General features: G+C 45.8%; 1 protein-coding gene across 1 annotated transcript in view; it reads right to left on the bottom strand.

Annotated features, from left to right (window-relative positions):
• Positions 1-126: 126 nt before the first annotated feature.
• HS3ST6 (heparan sulfate-glucosamine 3-sulfotransferase 6) overlaps positions 127-24969 on the bottom strand; it is a 111961-nt gene continuing 87118 nt past the window's right edge. The window contains exon 2 of the mRNA XM_037911343.2: positions 127-1946. Within this exon, the coding sequence (XP_037767271.1) occupies positions 1328-1946 (619 nt within the window). The 3' untranslated portion in view covers positions 127-1327. The remainder of the gene's footprint in view (positions 1947-24969) is intronic.

Genomic DNA, 24969 nt, shown 5'->3' with positions numbered 1-24969 from the left:
CACTGAAGTCAATGTTAAAACTCCCACTGACTTCTGAGGCAGAATCAAGCCTTTAAATAACAATAAATCACCCACAGATTTGTATTATTTTGTAGATTCATTGTGTCCTGTTTTTTGCAGATCTGACCGAAACTATCAAACCAGGTAACTGTTTCTAAGGACACCAAACATGACGTAGGTCCAAAATTCAGATTGTCTTTTTTAAAAGGGCTTTTACAAAACTCTAATAGACACAACACTTTATTTTATTTATTGTACATTTTAAGGAAAAAGAGCTTTGGGAAGAGGAGGGCATCCATGTCCTCTTGAAGCATGGGAAACCGAAAACCAAACTTGCAGGGCGTAGGCACTGGAAAGTGAAATTGATAAGAAACACATAGGCCCAGATCATCAAAGGTATGTGGAGGGGAGTTAGGTGCCTTTGAGGATCTAGGCCAAAACTCACTGGCCCAATTGAGTGAAGCACAAAGAAAAACAAATAGCATAAAAAGTAATAGAGAAATAAGATTTTTTTTTTTAAACTGGGGCATGCTACTGGCCCCAATAAAGTCAATGGCCAAAATTCCATTGATTCCAATGGGAGGAGCAAGATCAGTCTCCTAACATGTTATTATCATAAGTCATTAGTGTTTTTAATATACCAGGCCAGAGCCTCAGCTGGTGGAAACCAACCTAGCTCCTTTGAAGTCAATGGACCTACATTGCTGTACAGCAGCTTTGAACCTGGCTGCAGTTGTTATCTTTACAGTGTCCCTTTGCAAGGAAGGCATCCAAGACCTCAACACAGCACTGGTGTCTAGGGCCCTTTCGCCTGCTAATTAAAAGGGTCGGGATTGCTGATTGTGAACATTACAGCAATCTCAGTATAGTCAGAGAAAGAGCAGCATTAGGAGGCCAACTCTGATTTGCAAAGCTTTATTGTGAATCTTAGTGCCTTTGCCACTGCGCGCACACACACACACACACACACTCTCTCTCTCTCTCTCTCACCATCTGAAAACCGTTCTGGTTAATATAGATTAGCAAGATTTATATGGAAGAATATTTAATCTGATCTGGGGTTGGGGGTTTTTTTTGTTTGTTTGTTTGTTTGTTTTTCTTTCTTAAATATTTCTCTCTAGTCAGTAAGTGTACATTTCTCTCCAGGAACAAGTCCGTTATAAATTAGAACATGGGAAGTGTCTTCCAAAAGTTTGCCTTGGACACATCTATGCTAGAGTCCCTGGGAAGTTTGGCACACAATGTGCCAAGGGCCCTGTAGGTCTGCTAAGGGGACTAGTTGTCCTCTCTCCACTGTGGCTTAGAAAGCCATTGGCCTGGTGAGATCTCAGTCCCACCCAAAGTCCTGCCCAGTCATCTGATAGAACTTCATGTTGAAGGGTCTGTAAAACTCCTGCAGGCACTGGATCACCTGCCCGTGGATTTTTGGATGAGGTCGCCCTTTGGACTTCCCCAAACAGCGGGGCCGGCTGCTTCCTTCGGGCTTCTTCAGGCAAGGGAAGCCCTTGGTCTCATTGAAATAGAAGTGTTTGTCCGTCACGACTCTCTTGAGACCCAAAAAGTCTTGCACTCGGCCCATCTCCCCAGCCGGGTCACTCACGAGTCTTTCCCCGCTGACAAAGAGGAATTTTGAAAGGGGGAAGTACTGCAGCCAGTTGTCGAGGTGCTTGGCATAGATGCCGATCCGCACTGCACTCCAGGTGGTGTCGATGAGGCCCGTGCTGACATTCTTGAAGGCCAGAGCCTGGAAGCTGGGGATGGTGGGGTTTTTGGATAGTGTCTGTGTGTAGTCTGAGATGGCCCTGGTGACCGGGTTCCTCACCACCACAATCAGCTTGGTTTCCCTGGACATGTTGTAAATACGTTTGGGAGCCTCCTTGGTCACAAAGTAACTCGGGGTTTTCTCCATCGTGATCTGCCCCTCTAGAGTCCGTGGCATTAGGTTCCTGTGGAAAGGAAAGGACAACAGTAATGACTCAAGTGGATCTGTCCAGCTTTGACCCATTAACATCTTCAGTGATTCGCACCAGTGTAAGAACTAGCTGATAATATCAAGCCGTCAGCCCCCACATGCCAAGCCCAATGCACAGGGAAAATCCTTCATCAAAACTCTTTAAAATCCCTACTTAAGCCCTATTGTGTTGTGCTGCCTACGAGCCATTCCCATCAGGCCCTGATTAGGGTTGTGACTTCTATTTTTTTGCCAAACTGTTTCTTTTGTTACCTCCCTCTCCAACAGACCCCAACCTCATTTCTCTGTTTTGTCCACCTCTGGCATGGCTAGACTTGGGCAAGGACTGTTCTCGGTACTTGTCTACACAGTGCTTAGCACAATGGAGTCCTGATCCTTGTCTGGGGTTGCTAGATGTGACCCCAGTACAGACGGACACACCGAGTGCAAACCCATTGACTACAGTGGGGTTGCATGGGATGTAAGTCAGAGCAAGAACTGGCTTCAGTCTGTAATAGTGCTGACAAAAAGCAAAGTACAGTACGACAATCACATTACTGGTCTTCTCCTGAATTAAGCACACAGGTCAAGGTTCTGATGTCAATGACCTTGGTATAAGATCTGGAGTCACTCTGAGGAGTGTGGATGGGTGGCAAAGGATGATTAGTAGAAGACTTTCTTTTCTAATTAGCTGGTGGGACTCCAGAATGGGTCAGCAATGACCGCGCCTTCCCTTCCATTTGTTCAGCACCTGGCACATTGGGGGCTCTACCAGAAAAAAGTTAAATTATAATGGCGAGCGACGATGTTGCCATCTGAGGCCTGTCCGGGCCCTCTCTTGAATGGGTGGAGAGCCAGGTCCAGTTTAGACTGTCCAATTGTCCACAGCACCAAAGTCATCATCATCTTTGATACTAACTGGCACCATTGTTGGCATCATCAGCAAAAAAGCCAAGGAAAGGTTGAAATGGCTGGGGAGACCAACCTACTATCTGACCCCCAGAAACAGTGGCCACAGGTTCTCACACCACAAAAAAGAACCCCTTTTCTTCCTTTTACCTGCCTTCACACACCAGTTTGTTCATTTAAAACTGCCTGCCAGCTAATAAGACCTGGGAAATGGGGGTCCATTTAGACTCTAATGGGCACTTTGTTTTCTGACAGGCTGGACTTGCTCACTTACAGAGTCCCTTCCAAGATTTCGCTACCAAAACAAAACAGAATGCTGCGTACCATGGTATCGTCAGTAACTCGCCATTGTGTATGTGCATGACTGCCCCCTGCTGGAGGGACTCAGAACTGTTCAGCTTTGTATCATAAACCCAATAGTGCTAACTGGAGCTGGTTGAAGAGATGTCAGTGAAACTTTTCCACTGAAAAATGCCATTGATTCCAAACCAAAAAGTGTGAATAATCATTAGCTCAGTGGTTAAAGCACTCATCTGATATGGAGGATCCCGGTTCCAGTCCCCTCTCTGCCTCATTCAAAGTAATGACTTTAACCTGGATTCCAGAGTGGAAAGGTATCTCGCTTTGCTGTTTTTGTTTTCTTGTGAAAAAATTCCAAAGGCCTCAGTTTCATTCCGTAACAGAATGAAAACAAATTTCAAAACTTTGAAATTCTTTGCAAAATAGATTCACTGCTTTCCATCCAGCCCCAGGGCTAACGTTTAGGAGAGGTTCTCTGTCAGCTCAAAGGGTAAGGGTCTGTATATTTGGATGTGAGTTTGGTCACGGTGGAGTTCTGAGCAACAAGGCTGCTCAGCAAGCCTCAGGGCCACGGTGCTCACCTAGCGATGTGATGGATTCGCCATCACTTGCTGGCTCTAAGCCAAGACTGGATGTCTTTCTGCTATGGCTCCAACAGACGTTATGGGCTCAACATCGGTTCTCTAGCCTGTGTGATGCAGGAGGTCAGATTAGAGAATTAATATGATCCCACCTGGCCTTAAAATCCACAAAAGCCCTCAGGGGCCATGGATTGTGTCACTACTACACAGGGCTGACCTCAGAAGAGCTTTCAAAAGAAGCTAGCATCCTTTTTGTTTGTTTGTTTGTTTCTTTAAAGGAAGCTCAGAAGCTAGAAATTAAGACAAGTTTAGAAAAATGCTGAGTTTCCTTCAAAGAAATCTAGAAGGACCTTTCCACATAAAGAATTTCTGGTTGGAAATTGTTCTCTCTAAGAGCTCAGGGGGTCACATTGCCACTGGGCATAGCCCCACTGAGTACATCCCCCGTGAATTTGGCCCAGGCTTCTTGAAGAGAAGACCCCAGATGTGTCAACGATTGATTTCAGATCGACTCCCCCACAAACCCTTCTCCTTGTCTGAAGCCAAAGGGGCTGCCCTCTTCCTGAGCTGTCAAACTCAGTTTGGTGCCGTGTAAGTCTCAGACACGGCAAGCAGGCCCACGCTGCTTGGAATTCAGGAGGGAAGAATTAATCAGTCTGTCTGCATAAATATCCTCACAGGCGGATGAGGGCCTGAGCTACGTGAGTTTCTGGGGCTGCTCCGAGGACCATCAGAGCTACTTGAAAATAATGAGAGGAGAGGAGAATAAGGAAAGTGAGAGGAGAGGAGTGTGGGGAACCGGGTCTTCAAGGACTTACTCTACAGCACAGTCTTGTAACAGACCTGTCTCTACTGCAAACGTCAAAGAGCGAGAAGCGTTACAGCGCAAACTCTTCCCCGACGGGGGTTTATCAGCCAGGTGTAGCCACACACTTTGGGCTGCACAGGGAGAAGGGAAAGCTCATTCTGTACCACACTGGTTAGCCCAGTTTGGACAGATTCAACTCTGCTAGGCTGTACTAGCATCCCGAGGGGTCAGGGACATGAGGTGACTTCCCATGCGTGCTACTCACTGTCAGCAGCCCAATCAAATTCACTTTATTAAACGTAAGAACATAAGAATGGCCATACTGGGTCAGACCAAAGGTCCATCCAGCCCAGTATCCTGTCTACTGACAGTGGCCAATGCCAGGTGCCCCAGAGGGAGTGAATCTAACAGGTAATGATCCAGTGATCTCTCTCCTGCCATCCATCTCATCTCCACCCTCTGACAAACAGAGGTTAGGGACACCATTCCTTACCCATCCTGGCTAATAGCCATTAATGGACTTAAAGAAGAGACTAAGGTAAAATCTCTCACCTAACTGCACCCTGTCACAATCCAACAGCTACAAAGCGTTTTCAGTCCACTTTCTCTCTTACTGGAGACGGTTTCTCTCTCTCTGACTCATTGCTCAGCAAATCCAGTCTCAAGCCCTTTAACACAAAAGCAAATTTCTCTTATTGCTGCGCCAATAAATATTTATAGGGTGTTCAATCGTTTTTTATTCTTCATTTAGTGAGCTGCAGGTTGTCATTGTAAAGGCTTTTTTTTTCGCTCTTGTGTTTTCCTGATTGGAGTTCCCATCACAGTGACGGATGGAGAACTCCTGGCAATGTTACTGTTTAATCAATAGCTGTAGAGAGGCCAGCTGGGATGCTGTGGGACTTGCCAACAGCACAGTGAACTCCTTCTCTTAAAAACCGTTCAGTTCCCAATTTTGCACACAAAAGGTGTGAGCAAAAATGCAAATAAAACGCCAGATTGAGTCCTGCGCATTCCTTTGCTAATTCTTCTGCCACCCACTCCCCTGACCAGCGCTTCCCTCAGGAAGACAGGAAACGCATGGAATACGCAGCATTTCATTGGACTTGTCCAGTACACACTCCAAGATGGTTTTTCGACAACATAAGACCCCAGCCATTGTTTAAAAATTCAAATGTGCTTTTAGCACATCCTGTCGTCTCTCTGAAATGTGCTGTGGGCGAACTGAAACTTACAGATGATGATAACCAACCCAGGCGAAATAGCTGGTATGAACTGGTGTGGGACCTATGCGGATTTACACGGCTGAAAATCTGGTCCCGTTTCTATTTTTAGGGCAGTGTGCAAATTTAGGTGGGAGGGGGAAATGTTTTGTTTGTTCTAACACCCAGCTAATGTTGTAACAGCACAATGTGGAGTTACAATTGTAAGGATTAAAAACAAAGCAAAATTTTGAAAGGGATATAAAACCCCTGCTCAGAGCATAAGCGAAACAGTCTTGGGACTCAGGAACCCTGGCTTCAATTCCTGCCTCTGCCACTGGTTTGTTAAGAGACCTTAGGCAAGTTACTTCCATTCCCTGTGCCTCAGTTTACCCATCTGTAAAATGGGAATAATGATAACCACCAGAGCTGGATTAACCCATCACTGAGCCCTAGACAAACATACACTTCTGGGCCCCTCTGCTGGCCAGCTAAACTAGATGCTCCCATGGTGTGGGCACATTTATATTAACAGTGTCCTGGCCAGCACAGTTGCACTAGTGATCTATTAACCCAAACACATCTGGCTCCCACCACACAGATGTTGCTTAGTTAACCCTCTTTTGTCCAGGTTAGTCAGTGACTGGCTCCTGCTGCCCAGACACTACCCCACATGCCCACCCACTGGGCTCCTTGGGCCAGCTTCCCCATGTGGGCATTCACGGCAGCTCCCTGTACTGCTAACAGGTCTCAAGACTGTCGTGAGTGGGCAGAGCAGAGGGGTCGGGGTGCTGGAAGTGGGACAAGGCCAGGAAGGCCCAAATTGGGGAGACCTGGTGCAGGAGCCAGCCCCATGGAAGCTGTGAGAAGCAGCACTGGCCGCCCCACTGGCCATTCAGGTTTGACCCCGGGGCCCTGTGTGATGACAGAAGGGAGGCCGGGCCAAATCTGAGCAGGTGGCATTGTGCCAGGGCACAGGGGGTCACAGTGCCCCTTGGGTTGGGCCCCTCATGAATTTGGGCCTTAGGTACGTGCCTAGTTTGCCTATGTGTTAATCCACCCCTGAGAGTGCCCTCCTTTGGGGAGGTGTTTTGAGATCGACAGATGGAAAGTGCTGTATGACAGCTAGCTGTTGTTACTATATTAACTGATGGGGAGCAGGAAGATACTTTCCCTGGGAGCAGGTTACCCCATAACTGCCTGCTGCAGGCTTTCCTTCACCTTTCTCTGAAGTCACTGCTAGAGACAGGATATTGGAGTAGATGGACCCTGGTCTGACGGAACATGGCAATTCGTACCCAATGACAATATCCCCACTGAATGGTATTTTATCGCTCTCTTCCAGTATATATTATTACAGTCCACACTGGCTACACATTAACAAAATTTGCTCAATGTCACTTTGGTCTGGATTCACACGATGCCAGGTTCCCAGGCCCGTCAGACTTCTCCAACGGTCCAAAAGCTGCAGCTGTCTAGAAAATAGAAACAGCACAGGGATGGCTGGGTGAACCCAGGTGAAGTGATACCTGGCAACCCTTGGGAGCAAATCCCACTGAGCTTCACTTGACTCTCCCCCTTACCCTGCCTAGCTGGGATGTGCTGCAAAATAACCGGCTCCCTACAACCGAACCCAACCCTTTGATCACCCCCTCCCTCCCCCGAAGTCGTCTTCTGTCCACATCAGCCAGACGTGAGGTGTAATGCCCAAAGGGGTGCAGCAAGAGGAAGGAAAGAGATTTGGGAGCACGTAGACTTCCTCACTGTGAACACCAGTCTCTTGTCCCATGCAGCGGGGACACTGTCCCAAACACAGGGCTCACAGTCATGATTATTTCATAGCACCAGGCTCTCTCATTCACCAGTGAAGTGATGTTCGCCTAGTAACAACTAACAGGCCAGCCTATGGGGGGATTACTCAGCCATTCCCAGGCAGGCCGCAAGGAAGGTGGGATACAGATGAACTCAGGAAGGCTTAGGGGAGTCCAGCAATAAGGACAAAAGAATCTGAGTGATTTGTTCATAGCAAAGGGACAGATCCTGAGATCTTACTCCAACAAAATTGAACGGGAGTTTTCCAGAGTCAGACCTCAGGATCTGCCCCCAAATTAGCTGACTCCAAGGCTAATTAAGTACTATTATTATTAGAATATTTATCATTTATGTCACATAGCAGCACAATGGCCCCTGTCAGCAATAGGGCCCCGGTGCACTAGCCTCCAGCTGGTCCCTGCTCATCAGCCTCAGGACTGGCCCCAATCTCCCAGAAAGCTCCACACTTTTTCCTTGGTGAATCATAGAATAATAGAAAGGTAAGGCTGGAAGGGACCTCACGGGATCATCTAGTCTAGCTCCTGGAGTCACCTTCTGACTCCTCCATCACACCTGGTCTTCCAGATGGATCGGTGGGAGCACATTTTTAAAACATCCTTCCTGAACCTGTGACCAAGTGCCCCCACACAACTGAGGGTAGCTGCCTCCCTGGCACACGGCACCACCAGAGTCCTCACAGGCCCACCTGCGCCAGTGCCTGTGGTTGCAATGTGTGGGATGGTGTTCAGGGAAGTGGCTGCGTGGAATTAGGAGTGATTTGGTGCCTGAGTAGGCGTGAGGGTCAGAGATTGTGTGTTTGTGTGTGTAACTGTGTGTTGTTTATGATTTGTGTATTTTGTAGTGTCCTTTCCAGAGTTGTTTATTCACTGTTAAGATTAGTGCCGGGTTTTTCCCTGTCTGCAGTCATTTCATTCTGTACCTAACACACCATCTTTGCGGTCTACACTTGCTGCAATACTATTGATGCTCATGCCCTTCACTGACATACACAGTTTTCTGCATGCTGCATTGACCCAGCCATCTATCCCCTGATTTTCGCTTTGGTGTCAGGTTATTCAGAAAAGGACCCCACTTCAGTGGGTAGGCAAGGGGAGACACTGGGGATTAAACACCTACTCCACAAACGTTCAGTCTACCCCCCCAGCACGACCCTTGATTTTTCTTTACAAAGGGCCACATGCCAGGTGGCCAAGGGAGCTCATGTGTTCGCCTTTCATCCCATAGGAATTAAGGTCAGACCCACTTTAGAGCAGAGGTGACATGAGTGTTCCCAAGTGGGGGGGTGTTTACACCATAGAACCACCCCATAACTCAGCAAGCTCTGCGTCAAGGGAAGCAAAGTGCCTTGCTGTTCATGACTAAGGAGCAGCCACAAAGCTGTGGGGGGGGGTGGGGGGGGATTAAAAACACCTGTCCCCATGACACCTGGATTCACCCAGTGCCCTGAGTTTCAGAAGCACTGAAATTCAGTGCATTTCCCCTTATGCATATTGATACACTAAAAACATCGATTGGGCCAGATAGTGCAAATCAGCCTTGTTCCATTGAAGTCAACCCACCATAACGTGCACAACCCAGTCAATGAAGCTACACCGATTTACAGTAGAGGGGGATCTGACCCATAGGATTTTAGAATGAATTCAGTGCTGGCGAAGGATGCCTGGAGCCTGACATCAGTGAGCTACATCCACAGAACCGGCATCAGCACAGCAAGCTCTCTCCGTACCGTGAGCCTGATCCTCCTCTCACTTCGACGGGCAGTAATTGGAGAGACTCCATTGAAGTCAGTGGAGTGACACAAGGTAAGTGAGAGGAGACAGAGACCCTTACACCAAACTTTTCCTCTGCGTGACCCCACTGCATGGGCGAGAGCACGCCCTACAAAATGACATACTCCGCAGAGCATAATCTCATGTGCACCATATATGCGAGGTCATGCCACATGGAAGACGCCATTTTGCTCTACAGAGTGGCATCCTACACACAGGGTGACCTTTCATGGAGGGTGAGTGCAAGTTCACGCTGTGTGGAGGAGGCCATTTTGTAAAATGGTGTCCTCTGTACACACGGGATTGCCACAACCGCATCCACTGATGACACAACCCCACCTGGGGCCACAACCCATTGTGTGGGAACTGCTGCCTTAGACCCTTAATTCTGCTCTGGAGACACCATTTTTAGGACAGAGAAGGCAGTTCAGTCCCTGGCCTCTTTGCTGAATAAGGCTAGCCAAAAACATTTCTGTCAGAAAATGGAGTTTTGTTGAAATCTAAATTATCCACGGGGAAAAGATAAATTTGGGGAGAATTTTCTGAAACGAAATTAAATGTTTGGTTCCGGATGAGCAATCATCTCTGCAGCTGCCTGAGGGGCTGCAGTGCCTCATGAGAACTGTAGTTCCAGATCCCTCCTGCTCCCAGTCTCCTCTATCAGTCAAGTTCCCCAGGCAGACTACACCTCCCATGATGCACAGCAGTCCCTCGCTGTGGCTGAGCTCTCACAGTGCCTCCTAGGGGCCCCACAATGCACCGCAGTGGCTAAAGGACAGGGAGAGTAATGTCAACATTTCATAAACCAAAAAACTGAAATGAAACATTTCAACTTTTCCAAACAGAATTTTACTGGAACTTTCTGCGGCATGAAAAGTTTCACTATTTCAACTTTTCACCCAGATTCAGGACAAAACTAAGTATTGAAATATTGGAATTTCGATGGGATGGAAATTTTGACTTCCAATCAACTCTACTGCTGAACCTGCCCAATTAGTGTTATTAGAGGTGGTGGCTTTTGTGTTGTCTACTCCCCAAATTAAAAGTACCTTAAAGCGAATGAAATCTTCTAAACAGCTTAAAAAGCAATATGGAAATCAAGAGAAGTGATTCAATTTCTATGGTGCATTAGCAGCCAGTATCCAAAAGGTAACCTTTACCAACAGCTTTTCTGTAAGACATACATTGTCAGCAGATCATCCTCAAAAATATCTTCGCCTCTCAAGTGAACAAACCGGAAAGATTACAAATTGGGTAATCAAATAAAGGAAAGAAGCTACGGAATGAGAATGTCTGAGCAATCAGAACATATTGTTGTTGTTTTTTTTTTTAAAATCTGACTCTGACTCTGCTCCATCTGTAGCTTTGCAAGGCAGGGAGCTCATCCAAAATGATTTGCCAGCCACTGAAGTGGGTCTGTGAGCAGTGCATTTACGAGGGGCTGCACCTAGCTACGTTCAGCAATTGTTCTCTTTCCCTCCCATTATTTTGAGGAGTTGCTGTTTGTGTCAGGGCTGCGGCCAGTTACTCTGCAGGATCCTTTTATATTTAGGCTTGGAAGGATTCGCTTTTTATCAGCAAATGTCGGTAAATGTCGATTTCACCGAACACACAACTGACAGAAAAATATTTCCATCAATAATAATGAAAATGTACCCATAAGCAAATTGAGAAAAGTGCTGCATGAGAACTTATCAGAGTTTGATTTAAGGATATTTACTTATATAAGTACCTATATACTTATTTACGTATATTTTGATATGTGACGTTGACAATGGTTACAAGGTGATTTAATAGTTATAAGCCTTTTTGAGTGTCAGTGTCTACTATCATTAAGTAATTGTCTGACCCCCCTCGTGCTGACCCCCCCCATTTCTCACAACTGTGAAATTTATTTTAAATTTTATCAATTTAGATAAGAAATAAAAAATGTTTAAAAATAAACACTGATATTAAGAACATAAGAACGGACATACTGGGTCAGACCAAAGGTCCACCTAGCCCAGTATCCTGTCTTCCGACAGTGACCAATGCCAGGTGCTTCAGAGGGAATGAACAGAAAAGGTATTCATCCAGTAGCTAATCGTGCCCCTGGAGCAGTGGATTCCAAATATTAAAATACAAGATGGAGTTATCGATCTGAACTGTTTGAGATAAACCTGTCTGCCCAACTATGACAATAAAGCCTATTCTGTGAATAAGAACAGATAACAACAGAGCCATAAAAATCTAGGTCTCACCAAAGATTATGGCTGAACAGAAAAAAGGCCAAATTGGACACGTGTGTGTGTGTGTTTTTATTACAGTAACGCCTGGATGCTCCGACCAAGTGCTGAGTCCCACTGAGCTAGACCTAGTGAGAGAGAGTACATACCCTGCACAGTTTACAATCTACATAAATACAGACAGTGGGAAGACACCCAGGCTCAAAAAGGTGAAGAGACTTGCCCAAGGTTGCACAGCAAGTCAGTAGCAGAGTTGAGATCAAACCTAGATCAACCAATTCCTTATCCAGTGCTCAATCCACTAGATTACATTGTCTCTCCATACCTCTACTTGTTTGAGCAGCTCTGTAATGCAATTCTTTAAATTCCTCCCTTGCTTGAAGTCAGCCAAACATTCCCTGGCTTCCATTACACATACTCCCCGTAGCACGGGGGATTTCCGTTGGGAATGGATTTGCTTTTGCTTGGACAAATTATTTAACCTGAACCTCTGTATTGGCTCGAGCCAGAAGGAAAGTACATTCCAACCAACTTCTAAAAACCTGCTGACCTGCTGCTTTATTGGGCTGAAGCCAGGAAGCGGAAGTGGAAATGGCAGCACAAGCCTGGGGGCATTTGCTAATCATGAGTTATGGCTTTCAAGAAGTAACACAAGTATGTTTGATGACTTTACGGCTGCAGTTTGATTTTGATCCAGCACACATCCAGCGAAATGCAACATATGCGACGCTTCGATGTTTGGTGCTTTGGAAGTTACGCTTAGGAAGTTACGTCGGAATGGAAGCGTCTGCTATTCCTAGGCGAATTCCCATGGCCCTCGCTCACTTTATATAGCACCATGAGTGTGATGGGTCCAGTAGAGCTGGGCAAATAAAGCCTTTTTTGCTTTGCTGAAAAAGCTCCAAAAAATGAAATTTGGGGGGATCAAATGAAATGTTTTGTTATGACAAAATCGAAAATGACAGGTTTCAGAGTAACAGCCGTGTTAGTCTGTATTCGCAAAAAGACAAGGAGTATTTGTGGCACCTTAGAGACTAACCAATTTATTTGCGCATCAGCTTTCGTGAGCTACAGCTCACTAAAATCTAAAATGTTTCTTTTTGGCTTTATCCATTTTTAAAAATTTTCTGCGGGGGAGGGAGGATAACCTGAAAGGAAATTTGGGAACAAAAAGTCATTTTGAACCAAAAATTGAAACATTTCATTTTGAAAATATCAAAAATTAATATTTCAATTTTTTTTCAGCATTTTTTTAAGTTCAGCAAAATCAACACAAAGTTGTGAAAGCTTTTGGTGATGCTAAATCTGTGTGGCTAAATCTGTGTCGTACACAGCAGTTTGTTAGCACAGATTGACGTATTTCCTGGCCTACAGAGCTCCCAACCAAAGGGCTTCAGCCTGGAAACACATGAGTATCTTTACTCACATCTGTAATCCAACACAGTCCTCAAACTGTCCTCATTAGCTCATGCCTTTAGCTCTGGAAGGCCCTGGTTCCATCCCAGGATTCTTGGGTTTTACTCCTGGCCGCACAGGTAAATCACTTACCTGTTCTGTGCATCAGTTCCCCATCTGTGAGATGGTGATAATAATAATTCTTCTCCTCACAGCAGCTGTGGAGCTGGATTAATTCATGCTTTTAAAGCACTTTGAATTCTTCCAGTGGAAAACATTATAGAATTGCAAAGTATTATCAGTATTAACCAAATGTAGAAAGCGACACTACCTGATGCTCAGCCTGTTCCAGAATTAGGGGAGAAGTTTCCTCTCTGATCCACAGCGAAAATGGATCCCAATTCCTGACTGCCTATTTGGCTCCTGTTCTGTCTGCAGATTGGGAAACTGCCATCAACAAGAATTGAAACCCCACATGTGGGGAAATGTGCACTAGAGATCAGCTTTACTCTCACAGCTCATCTGACTACGCCACAAGGAAATTAAGTAACTCGCCTCAGGCCCCAGAGCAATTCAGTGGCTTGGTCTGAATTACTTCCCCCTGCCTCCGAACACTTTGATCTAACCACTAGGCCACAGAGTCTCCAAACATTACATTACATTAGCACTAATGCAGATGGCTCTGATGAACACTCATTGCTGGTCTGGAAGCTAGCTATGCATACACACCCTCTACCATTAGCTCATTCAGCACTGAGCTTTGAAACAGATTTTTTAATTTCTAAGATAAGATCCATTTTGTTTAAATTTAAAAAAAAATACAAAGATCCTTTGGCTTTGAAAATTGCCATAAGGCATGGGTTTTAATAATGCATAAGCCAGTAGAGAAATAAGTGGGCACTTTTGCAGCCAAACGTAATATTTTTAAAAACAATCTCTCACACTGGGGTTTCCTGATGCATTAGCAAAATAGGGAAAAGTTCACTTTGGAATTTCTTTTCTACCCTGCTTATTTCCATAGGCAAGCACAACGTTTTGGCTCTGAGACGCCTCAAGGAAAAAAAGTATATTATGTCCAACGGCAACTTTGTTAAAGAGAAAGGATCCTATGTAACCAATGTAGGAAATATACCATTATTACTCACTGCAAAGCGGTCATGATCCTGAATTCTAAGGAAGTATTTGTTATTCACAAATATTTACACCATAGCCCTTAAGCAAACAAATTTCAGCCCCTGGGGACGTTCGCAAGCTGTTCACTTCAACTTCAATAGTCACATGATATTGTTTCTGCTTCCCGATGAAATAAACGTTTTTTGAGGATGTGAACAGTGTCTGAGGCATGCTGAATAATGCACTTTTTGGGACACATTTTGGACCAATAAATATTGGGGCTAAAAGTTGTGAAATTCATTTACAAACCTATAAGAAAAAGACACTGCTAACGTAGATAGACAACGCGACAATTTGTCTAGGTTGCAGCTAGATATCTGGTATTTCTATGCTTCCTGTCACCTCTCGATGTTTCATGTATTTATCCCCACGACACCCGTGCAAGGAAGCCCAGTGCTATTATCACCATTGTACAGATGGGGAAGTGAAGTAGAGAGAGGTTAAGTGACTTCTCCACGTAAGAAGCCTGTGGCACTGCAGGGAATTGAACCTGAATCTGTTTTCCACATCCCAAGCTAGCTCGCTAACCATGGGCACATCCTTCCGGCCTAATCCCTCATGCCAAAATTGCCATTAATCTTCAGTGATTATAAACTCTGGAAAGATGTCTCCTGCAGCAGCACAGATCCCCACCCATAACATCACACCGAGGCATCTGTCCTGTGTTTACTCCATAGGACAAGTACTACATCGGGTCACCACCACTGCTGGCTAGCAGGCCTCAGTGGCTGGAATACTCCAGAGTGGAGCCAGTAGAAAGTGTTCCAATGGAATGTCTGTCCATCAGAAAATGCCAATTTGTCAAACTAGAAATATTACATGCGAACACTTCAATTTCAATGTTTTAAAGAAACGCTCAAAATGTTTCAGTTAGTTTTTTTTGAGAATGGAACATTTTGGTTTTTTCTCTTAATTGACTTTGCATTTTGAAATCTATTTAATTTTTCATTATTCTACATGATAATTTTTAAATGATTAAACCCTAATTTTAAAATACAAATATGAAATAGAAAAATCATTTAGGGTCAATCAACATTTCATTTTCATTCAGACTTTTAAATATTTTTTCAAATTGATTGTCCTTTCAGGGAATTTTGTTTTGCAGGAAATTTTGACTTTTTGTTCCAATTCGGAATAAAAAAAAATGTGAAATGTCAAAATTTCCCATGGAATGAAAATTCCACATTTCAATCAGATTTCCTCCACAGATTTCCTCCTGGATTTTCAAAGGGAGGTGCAATGATGGATACTCACTGAGGGTATTTGGTAAGGATTAGACAACCCTGCACCACCAGACATGCACCTTTATGCTTTTTTAATTCAGTTTATGACAGCAATTTTTATATTGCATGATTGAAAACAAGCTCAGCCACATGCCCTAGCCTGGGGAATTTTTTCTAAACCAATTCCTTAAGCTTCTCTTTGATGAGTTTCCTAGCTCAGAGTGTTGTTCCTTTTTATACTCAGGAACTGCACGGACATATAAAATTAACAAGTCCAGACTAATGTTAGACTTCTATAAAGTAAAGATGACTCCAGCCAATGCAGTCACAGATCACGGAGAACTCAAGTCAAAGCATGTTCAGGTCATTTTTATTAATATTGTAGTAGCAACCCAAAAGGGCTAAACGCCATACACTCACATATGAAGAGACACTCCCAGGCCCATAAAGCTTGCCATCTAGACAAGAGAAGAAAGGTGGAAGAGGAGACACACAACACACAGAAGCAGAGCCATCAGTGTGATGATTGGCACGTGCCTTGTGAATTCATTTTTTCGTTCCAACCCCCCAGAGAAGGGCAGCTGGGAATTGTTCCGACGTATGTCCCCACCAACAAAGATTTGGTTGGTTAATCGATAGGGCTGCTTAAATGCAAAACCACCCAGTGCAAACATGGAGAAACAAGGAAATGGCCTGTAGAGGAAACCACCCTGAACGTACCTAGACTCACACATCACACTAACCCCCCCGTGCTAACAGAGACCTAACTGCAGAGTGTCTTCCACTTCCAACAAATACAGAAACATAATGCAGTCACCAGACTTGGCGCTCATCATAGAATCATAGAATATCAGGGTTGGAAGGGACCTCAGGAGGTCATCTAGTCCAACCCCCTGCTCAAAGCAGGAGCAATCCCCAATTAAATCATCCCAGCCAGGGCTTTGTCAAGCCTGACCTTAAAAACTTCTAAGGAAGGAGATTCCACCACCTCCCTAGGTAACGCATTCCAGTGTTTCACCACCCTCCTAGTGAAAAAGTTTTTCCTAATATCCAACCTAAACCTCCCCCACTGCAACTTGACACCATTACTCCTCGTTCTGTCATCAGCTACCACTGAGAACAGTCTAGATCCATCCTCTTTGGAACCCCCTTTTAGGTAGTTGAAAGCAGCTATCAAATCCCCCCTCATTCTTCTCTTCCGCAGACTAAACAATCCCAGTTCCCTCAGCCTCTCCTCATAACTCATGTGTTCCAGTCCCCTAATCATTTTGGTTGCCCTCCACTGGACTCTTTCCAATTTTTCCACATCCTTCTTGTAGTGTGGGGCCCAAAACTGGACACAGTACTCCAGATGAGGCCTCACCAATGTCGAATAGAGGGGAACGATCACGTCCCTCGATCTGCTGGCAAAGCCCCTACATATACATCCCAAAATGCCATTGGCCTTCTTGGCAACAAGGGCACACTGTTGACTCATATCCACCTTCTCGTCCACTGTAACCCCTAGGTCCTTTTCTGCAGAACTGCTGTCTAGCCATTCGGTCCCTAGTCTGTAGCGGTGCATGGGATTCTTCCATCCTAAGTGCAGGACTCTGCACTTGTCCTTGTTGAACCTCATCAGATTTCTTTTGGCCCAATCCTCTAATTTGTCTAGGGCTCTCTGTATCCTATCTCTACCCTCCAGCGTATCTACCTCTCCTCCCAGTTTAGTGTCATCTGCAAACTTGCTGAGGGTGCAATCCACACCATCCTCAAGATCATTTATGAAAATATTGAACAAAACCAGCCCCAGGACTGACCCTTGGGGCACTCCACTTGATACCGGCTGCCAACTAGACATGGAGCCATTGATCACTACCTGTTGAACCCGACAATCTAGCCAACTTTCTATCCACCTTATAGTCCATTCATCCAGCCCATACTTCTTTAACTTGCTGGCAAGAATACTGTGGTGAGACCGTATCAAAAGCTTTGCTAAAGTCAAGGAACAACACGTCCACTGCTTTCCCCTCATCCACAGAGCCAGTTATCTCATCATAGAAGGCAATTAGATTAGTCAGGCATGACTTGCCCTTGGTGAATCCATGCTGACTGTTCCTGATCACTTTCCTCTCCTCTACGTGCTTCAGAATTGATTCCTTGAGGACCTGCTCCATGATTTTTCCAGGGACTGAGGTGAGGCTGACTGGCCTGTAGTTCCCAGGATCCTCCTTCCCTTTTTTAAAGATGGGCACTACATTAGCCTTTTTCCAGTCATCCGGGACCTCCCCCGATCGCCATGAGTTTTCAAAGATAATGGCCAATGGCTCTGCAATCATATCCGCCATCTCCTTTAGCACTCTCGGATGCAGCGCATCCAGCCCCATGGACTTGTGCACGTCCAGCTTTTCTAAATAGTCCCAAACCACGTTTTTCTCCACAGAGGGCTGGCCACCTCCTCCCCACGCTGTGCTGCCCAGTGCAGCAGTCTGGGAGCTGACCTTGTTCGTGATGACAGAGGCAAAAAAAGCATTGAGTACATTAGCTTTTTCCACATCCTCTGCCACTAGGTTGCCTCCCTCATTCAGTGAGGGGCCCACACTTTCCTTGACTTTCTTCTTGTTGCTAACATACCTGAAGAAACCCTTCTTTTTACTCTTAACATTTCTTGCTAGCTGCACCTCCAGGTGTGATTTGGCCTTCCTGATTTCACTCCTGCATGCCCGAGCAATATTTTTATACTCCTCCCTGGTCATTTGTCCAATCTGCCACTTCTTGTAAGCTTCTTTTTTGTGTTTAAGATCAGCAAGGATTTCACTGTTAAGCCAAGCTGGTCGCCTGCCATATTTACTATTCTTTCTATACATCGGAATGGTTTGTCCCTGTAATCTCAATAAGGATTCTTTAAAATACAGCCAGCTCTCCTGGACCCCTTTCCCCCTCATGTTATTCTCCCAGGGGATCCTGCCCATCAGTTCCCTGAGGGAGTCAAAGTCTGCTTTTCTGAAGTCCAGGATCCGTATTCTGCTGCTCTCTTTTCTTCCCTGTGTCAGGATCCTGAACTCGACCATCTCATGGTCACTGCCTCCCAGCTTCCCATCCACTTTAGCTTCCCCTACTAATTCCTCTCAGTTTGTGAGCAGCAGGTCAAGAAGAGCTCTGCCCCTAGTTGGTTCCTCCAGCACTTGCACCAGGAAATTGTCCCCTACACTTTCCAAAAACTTCCTGGATTGTCTGTGCACCGCTGTATTGCTCTCCCAGCAGATATCAGGGTGATCGAAGTCTCCCATGAGAACCAGGGCCTGCGATCTGGTAACTTCCGTGAGTTGCCGGAAGAAAGCCTCGTCCACCTCATCCCCCTGGTCCGGTGGTCTATAGCAGACTCCCACCACGACATCACCCTTGTTGCTCACACTTCTAAACTTAATCCAGAGACTCTCACGTTTTTCTGCAGTTTCATACTTGAGCTCTGAGCAGTCATACTGCTCCCTTACATACAGTGCAACTCCCCCACCTTCTCTGCCCTGCGTGTCCTTCCTGAACAGTTTATATCCATCCATGACAGTACTCCAGTCACGTGAGTTATCCCACCAAGTCTCTGTTATTCCAAACACATCATAATTCCTTGACTGTGCCAGGACTTCCAGTTCTCCCTGCTTGTTTCCCAGGCTTTTTGCATTTGTGTATAGGCACTTGAGATAACTCGCTGATCGTCCCTCTTTCTCAGTATGAGGCAGGAGCCCTGCCCTCTCGTGCGTTCCTGCTCGTGCTTCCTCCCGGTATCCCACTTCCCCACTTACCTCACGGCTTTGCTCTCCTTCCCCCGGTGAACCTAGTTTAAAGCCCTCCTCACTAGGTTAGCCAGACTGCTTGCAAAGATGCTCTTCCCTCAGGAGCTCTCTGTCATGCCCAGACAAGCCCTAATCTTACTAGGCGGTTTCTTCAGGACTATACCTAGCAGTGGGGAAAGTATTAAGGGGAGACCCCTACAAGTTGACTGAGAAGTGGTCAGAGACTTCCAATCTCCTCCAATTCCAACTCCTGTCTTATGGCCAGACTGTGAGCCCTCGAACCCCCACTGGCGAGCAGCTATTCACATAGGGAATCCCACTTTTTTCATGGAGAGTCGCTGCCCACCAACGGATATGGGGTGACAATCCAGCCCGGTCAGTTAAGCCACTGAGGCCTTCAGCACTCGGACAGGTATGTGGTAGAACAAGCCCCAGCAAGCTGAAATGGGGAGCCTTGTGCACGAAATTGAGTTTTATAGGAAAATAAATTGATCCCATGGCTTAGCAACCTTTGGCAGGTTCAGAACCAGTGCATCAGCCAACTGCGTGTGTACATCCCGGGCTGAACAAGCTTGCCTTAGCCAACAGGTCTGTATCCTGCAGACAAATGGCGAGCCGTCTAGCGTCACCGCCCGTCTATTTTTAGCAGCCAAGGGAAGAGAGGTGAGAGTGGAACTGCTGAGTTAAAAGTACCTCCCAGCCTCTCCCCATCTGGAGCACTGGAGAAGGGTCTGCTGCCCAAACCCTGGGCAAGTCCCCACTGGGCCCCCAACAATGTTATTTAGTGTGAGACTGGCCTTTCCAAATGCAACACCAGGGTTTTCCTCTCTAAATATATTAAACAGCATCACACTCAATTAGCTTGGAATGAAGGAAAAAGGATGAATAAAAGCCAGATTTCCACAGTATGCATCCGATGAAGTGAGCTGTAGCTCACGAAAGCTCATGCTCAAATAAATTGGTTAGTCTCTAAGGTGCCACAAGTACTCCTTTTCTTTTTGCGAATACAGACTAACACGGCTGTTACTCTGAAACCTTTAACTGCTAGGTTTTCTTAGCTAGTCCTGCCACCTGTAAGCACGGTACATTAGGGTTTCCTCCTGCCGACTGAGGTTTCTTAGACTGCAAAGCCGGCACTCTCAATGGGAGTGGAGGCATATGTGTCTGCAGCTACCAGATCAAAAGACGGCCAAATAAACGATATTCATCACTGCCACAGGCTTTCAGTTGGGCTGGGAGATCAATTCAAAACAATGACTATTAGTATTACTTATTGTTTGTATTACCATAGGGCCTAGGCATCTCAGTCATGGACCAGGACCCCACAGTGCTAGGAGCTGTACAGACACAGCTGCCCCAAACAGCTTACAATCTAAGCACAGGAAAAGAGACAAACAGATGGAGACAAACAGACAGGGGAGCACGAGGGAACGATGAGATAATCTCAACAGCCTGTCATGCTGACTAATATTGACACCTGTGCAACTGAGACAGGACTGTATTTAGCTGCAGGCTTACATTTGTTCCAAGCATGTCTCTCTAACTCAATCTAAAGAGCGAAAGAGGATGAAGGAAAGTTCCTACATTGCATTGGGCAAACTCACCACCTCCGTGATTGGTGGAGAATACACTTAGCCCAGGAATTGTAGGAAAGGATCACCCTGAGAATGGGTATAAGTGTGTTACTGTCTGCTACGGAATGGGGCACTGTCAAACCCAGGGTTAGGCCGTGAGATTGCCAGTGATCCACTGCAAAGAGCAGGGGAACAAGGCAGAGTCCAAGAGTCCCAGGCAGTGTGTGGAAAGCTGGATAACAAATCTGACAGGCCTGTTCCAGATGGGAGGGTCAAAGGCTAGAGAACAGTTAGGGAGGAGATGGGACTACAGTCCTGACCCAACTCTGCACTGACCTAACGCAGATTATTATTGGTCTGAAAGTACCAAGGGGCACCAGGCTGAATCATCCTAAGGGATGACTTGGGGTTGTCCCTTTCTGGGGATGCAATCCAGACCAGTGAGGGGTTGTGTCCTGCCTGCGCTGTAACCCTGGGTGCCTTCAGGGCTCTGCTGTTGTGGCTCCCAGCCCGGACACCAGACAAGCATACACTGCGTGTCTGTGTGTTAAGCAGCTCTGGGTCAGCGTTCTGATTGCAGCAGCCTGTTTGTTACACCCCAGCCACATGCTGCTCTCCACCAACCTTGATTACCACCGGCCAAATGACCCCATGCACTCCTAACCCCAAATTTTCCCAAAACCGTGTGTTCTACTATGTCCAGGCCTTTCCTGCACCTTTCAGAGGAATAATGAGGTTTGTTTGCTCCTTTAAAGAGTCAATACCCAGAAGCTCGCCACATGAACTGGAGTTAACAATCACTTCAATTCAAACACAGCAATGGGTTGGTTTAGATTTATTAACAGCAGGACGTAGGTTAAGTGATGCCAAGTAAAAGCAATAAAGGTGGAAACGGTTACAAGCAATAAGTGAAAAATACCCATCTAGCTAGGAACAGCCTTTGTTTAAGATGATGTCTCTCACCAAACACTCTGCCCAGCATGGCTGACTCGCTCTTAGTCAGGACCTTTCACAGAACCACAGGCTACTGGTTCCCCTTGTCCTCCTAGGTGAAAGATAACTTGGGATTCTTTGCCCCTTTCTTTTATAGTCTAGTGAAACTCAGCAAAGGATTCCTCTGAAGCTTATCTCCCAAAATAAAGTTCATTCAAGCTGTGAGTCTGGTGGGGAAGGAAGTTCCATGAAGGTTTCTTCTCCTGCTGGTGTTTGCTAAAATGCAAGTTGAGTTGTTCCTGTCCTCTCCAATGCAAATGAATGGCCACTTGACATGTGATTGCTAATGGGCTCTGATGACACCTGGCTGGAGGCGTTGGCCTGTCCTTTATCTGGGAGAAACCTGTTTACCCATTCCCTGGACTTGTCTGATAAACACACTTTAGTTCTACATTTCCTTCATATTTGTATGGTCCCCGGGTGTTTATCATACACACACCACACAAGAATATTAATGATCAGTGTGTTATTAGTTTTCTAATTATACCTTACATGACCCATATTGGATACAGTTTATGACATTAATAAATTGAGATATTCTGAACTGGTCAGGCCAGCTGAAACTCACTACCAGATACCAGTGAGCCCCTTGCCCTCTCACAATGGGATGTTGCTAGGGTCACAGGGGTGCAGGGTCCCCTGCACACTAACCCGTGATTCTGTGTTCCCCAATGGATAGCAAGAACCCACCAAACAATAGGGTATCACACAGCAAAATGTAACTGACAAAGAGCTCACTTTCCGGGATGAATTTTCCACAGGATATTCATCCATGCTAAACCCTGTGCAAAGTTTGGGAGATTCAGAATATTTCTCCCAGTGTCTGATGGGAATGACGAATGAGACACCCCCCCAGATCAGCACACAGCACACCCCAAGCCCCGCATCCCCAAAGCAATTCTTTTCCTCTGCCTGGGAAGCTAGCCCACAGTCTAGGGGCCCTCACAGTTAGAAAAGGTTGTGCTTTCTCAATGCTAGCTCTCTACCCAGCAGAGCTGGCGACTTGGGAAGAGGACGGGAGGTTGGGGGGGTTTCTGAATGCAGGAAAGAACATTTTATTAAAAGCATTCGCGAGGTTATTCCTCACACACTCCCATGGAACGCCATGGCAGAGCGACTGTGGCTTTTGATTGGGTCAGCGTTTACAGTGCCGGTTATTCATTCCCGGCTTTGCTGCCACTCTGAAGCAACTGGCAGAGCACATGCAGTTTCCATATGTTTGGAGAGCCGGGAGCGCAGCTGGTATGAGTGTCTAGCATGCTCCTGTTCCCGCTTGGCATGAGACAGTTTGCCTGCGTGCCTGCAAGTGGGGAGCTCTGAAAGAGGAAGAGATTTGGTTGCTTCCCAAGCCTTTTTTAATACTTCCCCCTCTCTCCCAATTAACCTCGCATTTGTACCCTTGTTTGGGAAACGTTTGACTTTGCCCCAGGGATTAGCCTTAGTTTACAACTAAGCAGATGGGAAGGCACAATGGATGCATTCCCTCTCTGCACCTGGGAAACTCTGGGCGGCGTTGTGCCTCCTGGAAGCATACGAGCCACAGTTCCTGCTCAGGTTTGGGAACCCCACAACTAAGAGGTTGTATGTGTATCAGTCACCATCTTGGCCAACAGCTCAGGGATTAAACCAGGCACCTCCAGAGCTCAAAGCATGAGCTGCTCCAGCTTGCACTAAAGCTCCCTCGCCGGGACTGTAACTCTCATATCCTCTGCAGTTTGGGCTGAGAGAGGAACCTGTAACACACACTCACCAGTGGGTTACTTGTGCTGGCCTCTGCAGAGGCCTGAATTTCATCCTTCCTGCGTGCATTTAGGGCGTTGCATGAAACAGAATAAGAGCTGGGTTCTTTCACAGGAAGCTTTTTGGTCATGGGTCTGCATCCTTCATTCCATTCCACTTTGATCTGGAGACTGACTCGGGAAAAAGCAGCAAGCCAGATTCTGCCATGCCAATCTCAGTGAGAACACGAGTGGCCCAGGACGTTGATATTTCTAATATGCACCCAGGGCCTGATGTTTGGGGAATGTTTCCATTAACTTTAATAAGAATCGGAAGGGGCCCTTGGAGCCTGCTTGCAGCGCTGTTTTCATCTACCCTTTGAGCAGCAGATTGTCGGTTGAGTGATGGTCTACGTTTGCAGAAGGAAGCCAAAATGTCTTTGAAGCTCCGCACCTCTGTTAAAGAGCCCATTAGCACACCTTAAACCTGCTGCTGTTTTTTGCTCAATAAGATAAGCAGGCAATATACATTTAATTATCTTCAGAAATCTGTCATAAGATTTGCCAAGCTGTTTTATAGAGCTGCTCTGCGTAGACTGCTGAAGAATTTATGCTGTTCCCCAGTGCCTTCCTGGGATGTCATTAATATTTTTGTACAGGAAAATGATTCTTTCCATGTGCTGCTAACAGACATAAAAATATCACTCAGCAGACACAGACTTGAGAGCTAAATTAATCCCTCTGTTTAACGTGCAATAAAATGTTTATTATCAAGCAGAAAAAGCTGGTGATTACATCATCTCGGAAGGGACCACGTTAAACCGAAACGCTGCTTTTCTAAATCCCTGCATCACAGAATGGCATTTCTATGAACTCAGCACAAGAACTCAAGGTTCTGTTCAGTTTTCAGAAAACATAATGGTTCAAATTTATTTTATGTGCCCTAACTGTGCTCCTTAAAAATAAACTCAAGAGGAAACCCATAAGAGTTGGTAACAAGCAGAGGTGGTGGGTAATAACTGTGCATTAGCAGTCGTTTCTTTAAAGCGGCTATACAAATGTAGGAATGGTTTGACCATCTGGAACTGTAAAAATCTTATTTTAAAAACTTCTTATGGCAGGTAAAGTGCAAATAAAAAATACCTCGTCCACAAATACACTGGAGCCCAAATACTGTAAAATAGATCTGAATTTGCCACCTTTTACAGAACACTGGATGTGGGTGGTCGGAAAGGTTTATGAACCGGCATTTAAAACATTCACTCCACAAAACAAGTGCATTTTCCTGTGCAGCAAGGAATAGAAAGCACAACCTTTACCCAAGGGCCTACTGGATTTATGGACCCAAATCCCAGTGAAGTTAACTGAAAGGGTCGCCTCCACACTGGAGTCCCCTGCCCAGAGCCATCTCCACCTGCATAAAGTGGGTATAAAATGCTGCTACGAACCTGAGTGAAGTATTTTGACTTTAAAGGCATTTTATACCCACTTTGCATAGGTGGGAATGGCAGCAGGGTAAGGGGCTAGCGGCCAGGGATAAGAGATCCC

The sequence above is a fragment of the Chelonia mydas genome, chromosome 10 (genome assembly GCF_015237465.2).
Source record: "Chelonia mydas isolate rCheMyd1 chromosome 10, rCheMyd1.pri.v2, whole genome shotgun sequence".
Classification (NCBI taxonomy): Eukaryota; Metazoa; Chordata; order Testudines; family Cheloniidae; genus Chelonia; species Chelonia mydas.
Note: the sequence above shows the minus strand (reverse complement) of the source record. Positions and strands in the feature narration are given on the sequence as shown.